Genomic DNA, 8,070 nt, shown 5'->3' with positions numbered 1-8,070 from the left:
CAAGAATGAATCAGGACAACTGTGTGTAGTGAGAACATTAAGCAAATCATTAACAGAATTGCTTTAGAATACAGCCTGACCAGCAAGACTTAGGGGCAAGCATAAATAACGCAATGACTTGGGAGACCGCGATGGATGAAGTTTGCATTCCTTGTCCCCCACTGGCAGGATCTGGGATTTGCTCCTGACGGTGGCTGCAGGCAGGAGGAGGCAGAGGGAGAATCCTTTCTCTCTGTAAAAGCCCCAAAGCACCACGAATCACTGTCAGGTTCCCTCTCTGGCATGTGCCTGGGAGGAGAGCAGAAGGGAGAGGTTCCTGCCTCCCTCATCGCGAGCAGCAGAAGGTGCTAACGGGCTGCTTCTGATGCTGGCGTTACACCAAAGTGTGAGCTCGGTGTAGCCGAGTTGGAGACGTGGAGTTGGAGTTGGACGTGGAGTCAGAGAGCAGAGAATACCTGACTGCAGGTGGCCTTGGTACCAAGAGCTGTGTTCATTCCTGGGATGAGTTGGTGGATCACCAGTCCTGTAGCAGCCGTGGAGAGTCTTTATACTTGAAACCCTTTGGCCTCTCTAGCAACAAGTTCTCATTAATGAAGTATTACAGTGCAGGTTACCTAGGCTGTAGTATAGCTTCTTCTGCATGATGCTTCTACAAATGGTGTCCCACCATCTTTGGTGCCTCTTCCCTTTAACTGGAGCCAAAAAGGCCTGGAAGCAGCTCAGAGGAGCGTGAGGAGGACACCTATCGGAGGTTTTAACAAACTCCAGCAGGAACAAGGCCTTGCTCCAGTCTTTCCTTCTGATGCCTTTGAATTTTGATGTATTTCAGTTCCTAGTCTGGTTGAGAAGGAAGTGCTTCAGTTGTAGACAAACATCTGCGAATCCAGGGTGGTGGACACAAAAGCAATCACCACTGGCTTCCCATGTGCCAGCCTTCCTCTCCCGTGGTCCTTGCTGCCTCTGCTCTTACCTACGTGCCTTGGCTCTGCTGCTCGAATTTTGGCTGGACTCCAGCTGCGGAAATGTAGCAAGCAGCTAATTGGGATATAATACATCACCCAAACCCCTTCTCCCTCCCAAGCACCTCTTTATGGAGACAATTTATAGGGAAGCCAGCTCAGCTGTTGGTTGAGGGAAGGATTCCCATCAGTAAAGGTTTTAGGTCATGTTTCCCTACCCAAAACTACCTGCCCTTTGCTTCCCTCCAGCGCCTTTCTCACCCAGGTAAGCGGTTGGGGTCTCCCTGCCACCCCCTGTCCCCATCAGGGGACTTGGCATCGTCAGAGGAACATTGGGTGCTTAGAAAAGGACACCTGAGCTGCGTTGGGAGGGAGATGAGCCAGGTGCGTTGTCTCGTCCATGTTTCTTCCCCTCTTCCCGGCAAGAGGTGGAGCGTGGGGAGTCCTTCCCACTGGCTCCCATCCTGGCACAGGCTTTGGGGAAAAGGGGAAAGGGACAACTGCAGCTGCGTTTCATGGCTGTGCCCATACAAGCCTGAACCCCACACACACACGTTCCCCCCCATGTTCCTCTCTCCCAGGCTGGGAGAAACCCTCTCAGACTTCCCAACAAAAGCATCACGGGAGAGGAGTTGTGGGAAGAGACACAACTCCCCCCCGTTACCTGTTAGAGCTGCACGGTGATATACTGATGCTGGTTTGTGCTTCGACATCTTTACTCAAGACACTATCTGTATATAAAATATACATAATGTATATAAATTAGGATGTAAGTTTATGTAAATTGTCAATATTTTCTTTGCAAATAAAGCTTTTTTTTTTTTTTCCTGATCTCGGTGTTCCGGGTGGGACTTCCTTCCCCAGCCAAAGCAGGAGTTTCTGTGGAAAGTGCGTCGACTGCGCTTGTGTGATGGGACCCAGCTGAAAGGCAAAGCATCTCTCCATCCCTGGGGGAGTATTTGATACACAGCTGCTGTGGCCACCGCTGCTGATGCAAGAGGCACCGGTCCCGTCGTCGGGCTCAGAGGTGCTCAGCTTTTGTGTTCCACCTCCCCGCTGCTCTCTGCGGTCAGGGGAGAGCACAGAAAACAGCATATTTATTGGGAAGGAAACACAGATTTGATGTACTAGTCTAGAGAAGAGAAGACTGAGGGGGGATCTGATCAACACTTACAAATACTTAAAGGGTGGGTGTCAAGAGGATGGGGCTGGTCTTTTTTCGGTGGTGCCCAGTGACAGGACAAGAGGTAACGGGCACAAACTTGAACATAGGAAGTTCTGTCTAAACATGAGGAACTTCTTTCCTTTGAGGGTGGCAGAGCCCTGGAACAGGCTGCCCAGGGAGGTGATGGAGTCTCCTTCTCTGGAGACATTCCAAACCCGCCTGGACACATTCCTGTGCAACCTGCTCTGGGTGGACCTGCTGTGGCAGGGGGGTTGGACTAGATGATCTCCAGAGGTCCCTTCCAACCCCATGTGATGCTGTGATTCTGTGATACTTCGATAACCGTATATTGTTCTGCCTCCGTAACGCCCAGGCTGGGAGCGAGCGTCAGTCACCCTGCTGTGACGTTGGGCAAGTGACTTCATCCCCTCTTCTACCGAGCCTCTGTCCTGTTGCTTGTTCCTCCCATCCTTTGGAGACCTCTCCCGTGAAAGTCTCGGGGGGAACAGGGGCATCTCTCTTTAACAGACCCCTCTGGAGACCTGGGAGGGGCAAGAAGCACGGGATGCCCTGTGATTTGCAGGAGCAAACCTCTTCCCGTTCCTGTTGCGTGGTTCGCTTTGCCTTCGGTGCAGTCCATGAAAAGCCTCCCGGTATTCACAGGGCGCGTTGCCCGGCTCTCGCTCCTCTGCCGGGCGCTCCTGCAAAGGGAGTTCACGGCCTTGGGATGCAAATGCCCAGGGATTCTCCGCAGAAGTCCCTGCTCAAAACTGGGGACTTTTTCAGCTGATTTCATCGGCCGTGCCTGCTGTGCAGACCCGTGCCCAGTAATTCGGGATGCAGGGAGGAGAGGGCCGGGGTTCCCCGGGCCAGGGGGTGCCGGGGGGCTGGAGCACTTGCACGGCACGGTTCCTCCCCTGCGCCGCCTTCCGCTTTCGGAGCTCCGCGCTCGGCTGCTGATGGGAGACGAGGGGATGCTGGAGGCGAAGGTTCATCCAGAGGTCGGTGTTTCCGTGGCTGGAGCCTGCAGGATTTCACATCTGCACAGATGTGCTATCCTCACCGCACCTCCGAAAACAACGGCGGGCTGTTCCTTCACAGCTGCTGCTGGCCCCGGCCGCTGCTGCCGGAGCCCAGGTCCACCGCGGTGAGGGCATCAGCCTAAAAGATTGGCCCTGGCCTCCGGGCTGAGCCCGGCTGGCTGCCACCGCCGCCGTGTGTGCCCTGGCTGACTGGTGACACTGGTCTGGCTCAAGGCTGAAGCACATCCCAGAGGTGACACGGTGGTCCCCACCACGCCAGCTGCCAGGAGGGTGAGGGGTGACGGCAGCAGAATCACAGAATCATAGAACGGTTTGGGTTGGAAGGGACCTTAAAGACCATCAAGTTCCAACCCCCGGCCGTGGGCAGGGACACCTCCCACTAGAACAGGTTGCTTCACCTTCCAGATGTGTACGTGTGTCCGTATATATGATTTATGTATTTTATATGTATAATTTTTTTTTCCTGCCAGGCACCTCTAGGACCAGAGCAACAGCTCTACCGCTGAAACTACAGCCAAACGCTTCGTTGGGCAGCCATGCAGCAGCCCGGAGGTGTTCCTTTGGATGGGAACAAAATTGGCCGCAGTGAGCCAAAATACCCAAAAGCCTGCGTTTTGCTGAACGCCCCATGAAGTGTGCGAGGAGCATGTACCCGGGGAGCATGTCACCACTGGGTGGCACAGGGACATGGAGATGTCACCACCAAAAAAAAATCCCTGTGGGTGGGGTGCAGCTCTGGGCACCCCGATACCACCTGGAGCTGCTGCAGGGAAAGTCCCCGTCTGGTTCCTGCCGTGGGTGAGGACGTGACCCGGCAGCCATCCCCCAGGCCTGTCAGGGACACGGGGAGGTGGCAGCAAGGAGCCAGCACTTGCAACACAGCGGATTCCTGGGGAGGAAGAGGAGGAGGAGGAGGAGGGGGATGCCAGCTTTTCACATCCCGCTGGGAACGGGCGGCAAACCCCGGGGGGGCTGTTGTTTCCCTGAGGAAGGGCAGGTGGTGGGAGAGTCCCCTCGGCTGGACTGCGGCAGCATGGGCAGGGGAATTTGCTCTGCCTTCCTGTGGCGAGCTCACCTGCGGCCCCGGGAGTCCCACGGTGATCCCCGGTGGCTGCAGCCAGGACTTGGTCCCCTGCTCGGGGTGGCCGGGGAGCCCTCACCGGCCGCTTCTGGTGTCCTGGGCACCGGCAGCCCAGTGGGAGCTCACAGCCTGACCCTGGCACAGGGCAGAGGAAGCTGGAGAAAGAGTAGGTCCAAGCAGGGGAACTCCCCTCAAAAAAAACCTCTTGGCTTTCTCAGCCTCTGCCTCCTGGCATTCGATTTCGGTGGTGGGACCAGCTGATCACCTGAGCACCGGAGCAGCCCTGCCTCCTCCCCATCCTGCCGTTTCTCTTTCCCTTCCTTGTGGCTTTCTGCACTGTTTTTCCCCCTCTGCAATCTTATGCCTTTCTTTTCCCACTTCCGTAGCTACGAACACCCACATGCGTTATCTCCTTCCCCCGTCCCATCCTGAAGCCTATTTATACAGAGCCTGGCTCCTGCCCAGCTTGCTAGAGAGCGCTGGAGGAGTGGGACAGGGCTGGCAGCGCCCACAGCCCAACATGCTCTTGTTTGAACACCAGCTGGCTGAAAGAGGATGGTTGCTGCTCTGGCTGCTCCCATCTGTGCTCAGAGCCCAGTCTAACGGGGAGGTGAAGCCCAGGTCCACGCTATGCCAGCAGGTAAGGTGGCTTTCCAAGGAGCCCCTGGGCTGCGATGGTCCCAGCAGCATCGCTGGGTCCGAGCGGGGCTGCGAGCATCCTTCTGTGCATCTCCTGTTCACGGCTCTCACCTCCCTCCAGCTTCAATCTCTTTAACCTTCCCAGCCTCCAACTCCTCTCTGCTCTCCTCTCTCCGAGCTGGTCTTCCACTAGCTGGTCCCCAGCACTCAGCTGCTCCCATGTCCCTGCCTTGCTGTTGGCACCTTCCAGTCATCCCTGCCATGGGGGTGTCGGCTCAAGATGCTCACACAGAGGCAGGATGGAGCGCAGGGTCCCACAGGGATTCAGACAGCTGCCATGGATGTTAGCAAGGCAGTCAGGAACCTGGACATGGAGCATCTGGTTTCTCTCCCCCCACATTCACGGAGTGGGGGGACAGAAACCAGCTGCTCCACACCCAAGCTCCCGACTCCAAACTGGTGGAGGAAACCAGTCTGGAGGGAGAGGGAAGGTGGAGCCCACCAGGACAGTGCCCTTCCTCTGCCCAGAAAGGACAAGGATGGTCTGGAGCAGAGCCTGGGCTGTCCCAGTACCCTCCAGAGTGTTTGCCCCACCACCCTGCTGCATCTTCAGTGCTTACGCTACTCCTTTGCCCATCTTGCTTGGTGGGGTGCATGGGAAGACAGCCTGGGGAGCCAGAGCCTGAGCCTTCTCCTTGCACCATCAGAAACAATTCAGCAGGGTCTCAGAAAGGCCACCTTAACCCTGGGGACAAGCTTCTTGTCTCTGAGCAGTGGGTTTAGGTGGTCTGGCCCCTTCCCATCCCAGGCTTGGGAAGGGGGAGCAGTGCTCATTTCCATGTTGCTCACGCCCACCTTGGACAGCAGATGGCTTGGCTGGAGCTGTGGTTTGTAGCCCCTCTCATGCTGTTGGCTTCTCCTCTCTCTCTGTAGAGCCCCACGAAGGTGTCTTGCAAAGGAGTTGGCCTGCGCAAGTTTCCAAAGGAGCTTGGCCAAGGAGTTAAGTACCTTGATCTTTCCAACAACTTCATCCAAAACCTGTCAGGCAGCCTCATGCCAGGATTTGGGCAGCTTGAGTACCTGGACATGTGCTTCAACCAGCTGGAAACCGTGTCAGCCACAACCCTGGCTCAGCTGCCCCAGCTGCGCTCTCTCCTCCTGGGATCAAACCACCTGGACCGCAATTACCTTGCTAACGGGCGAGCCTTTCATCTGCTCAGGAATATAGAGGTCCTGGACCTGTCAGCAAATAACCTGGAGAGCCACATGGCAGGCTGGTACGTCAGCAACCTCACCAGCCTGAGGATGCTCGATCTCTCCAGCAATAAGCTGACCAGGCTGCCAGCAGGGATCTTCTGGAGCACGCCACAGCTGCGCAAGCTTGACCTCAGCAACAACTACATCATGGAAATCGAGGAGGGAGCTTTTGAGGCTCTGGAAGAGCTGGAGGTGGTGAACTTGGCTTTGAATTCCCTCCACTGTATCTCTGGCTTCAGCCTCACGCAGCTGCGAGTTTTAAATCTCAGCCACAATGCCCTGGAGCTCTTCATCTCGGAGGAGGGAGCAGAGCCCTACCTGCTTCAAGTGCTCGACTTGAGCCATAACAGACTCCTCTATTTTCCAGAGCTCCCCAAAGCCCATTATCTCACACACTTAAACCTCTCCAACAACCTTATTGCTTCCCTGCTCCCAGGCTCACGCCATCCGGGGGAGTTTATGCTGCACTATGAGGAGATGGCGAGGTTTAATAGGACTTTGCATACCGTGGCCGGGCTGACACATGTAGCTGACTTGGATCTCAGCAATAACCGGCTCCAGCTGTTCCCATTTCCCTTCTTCCACAGCCTGGGCTCTCTGCAGAACCTCAGCTTGGCTAGGAACTGTCTCCAGGACATAGTTGGGGAGTTGCTTGCTGGCGGCACAGAGCCCAGAAACCACTCGTCCCCACCGCCAGAGCAGATCACCCTCTCCGTGCACTCTCTGGACCTCCACGGCAATGCCATCCGTGTGCTGCCACGCTGGTTTTTCCATTCTCTGCCTCAGCTGGAAATGGTCAATCTGGACTCCAACAGCCTCCAGCCTTGTGAGAACCAAGGGAGCAATCAGGGAGGTGGATCTCATGTGCCAGCCCCAGGAGGCGCCTGCACCCCCTTCTACAATGTGCCTCACTTGAAGCATCTGAGTCTTTGCAGGAACAACATCACCAGGCTGCACCCCTACACCTTCAACCAGACCTTGCTGCTCTCCCTAGACCTGTCGGGGAACAAGAACTTGTTCATGCCTAAGGAAGCCCTGGGGGGGTTGGAGTTCTCCCTGCAGAAACTCTCTCTGAGGGGCAACCAGATGGACAACAGCCAGGCAGAGCTCCCCTGTCTGGACACGCTCAAAGTCTTGGATATCTCAGGCAATAATTTGAGCCTTTTGCCCACAGGTCTTTTCTGCTCCCCACTGGAAAGCCTGGACGTTCGCAATAACAACCTGCCGACGTTGGAAAAGCCAGCGATGGCCAGCTGGTCCCATAGCCTGAAGGCCGTGTCCATTGCTGGAAACCCCTTCAGCTGTTGCTCGCTGGCCTGGCTGGACATGCTGCAGGCAGCCGGCGTGGGCGTGCAGGACTTGGACAAAGCCTTCTGCTCCTACCAGGACAAGAGCAGGAACTTCTCAGCCAAGATAACCAGCAGTCCTCGGTGGCTTTGTCCACGTCCCAAGGGCACCAGCTCTCTGGCTCTGTTTGTGGTCATGATGAGCCTTTTCTTTCTCAGCTCCACGGCTTGCTGCCTTCTGAAGAAAGGGCAGAAGTCACCGGAGTGCATGGGGCTCCACAGCAACAGGGTGGGGGTCTTCCCCCACCATCCCAAAAGAGAGGATCCAGCTGAGGTGAAGCCAGCAGATAATGTCACCAAAGTGTAGCCTAGCCGTGGGGAGCAGAAACTGTAGCAATCGGTCAGAACTCTAATTATTATTATTAATATTAATAATATTATTGTATTTTAAACCCCTTCCCCTCACTGGTATCCTGTGTGTTCTGCAAGCCCAATAAAGGGAGTGTGGTTGGTGCTGAGCTCTGGGCTGGGTAGAGGTGGTCTCTGGGCCACCTCTCCTTCTCGAGAAGGAAGGTGGCCCCATCTGCTCTGTTCTCTGCAAGAAATTAAATGCTCTATAAGCAATTAGGGGTGAGTTTTC

At 55.7% G+C, this 8,070-nt stretch overlaps 1 protein-coding gene across 1 annotated transcript; it reads left to right on the top strand.

The window, feature by feature from the left end:
• The first annotated feature begins 4,768 nt into the window (after positions 1-4,768).
• Positions 4,769-7,797, top strand: LOC141465032 (transforming growth factor beta activator LRRC32-like). Its single transcript, XM_074148212.1, has 2 exons — positions 4,769-4,888; positions 5,821-7,797. The coding sequence occupies exons 1-2, from the start codon at positions 4,769-4,771 to the stop codon at positions 7,795-7,797; spliced, it is 2,097 nt and encodes a 698-aa protein (XP_074004313.1).
• Positions 7,798-8,070: the final 273 nt, after the last annotated feature.

This window comes from Numenius arquata, chromosome 5, assembly GCF_964106895.1.
Source record: "Numenius arquata chromosome 5, bNumArq3.hap1.1, whole genome shotgun sequence".
Classification (NCBI taxonomy): Eukaryota; Metazoa; Chordata; class Aves; order Charadriiformes; family Scolopacidae; genus Numenius; species Numenius arquata.
The sequence above is the reverse complement of the archived record's forward strand: the minus strand, read 5'-3'. Positions and strand labels throughout refer to the sequence as shown.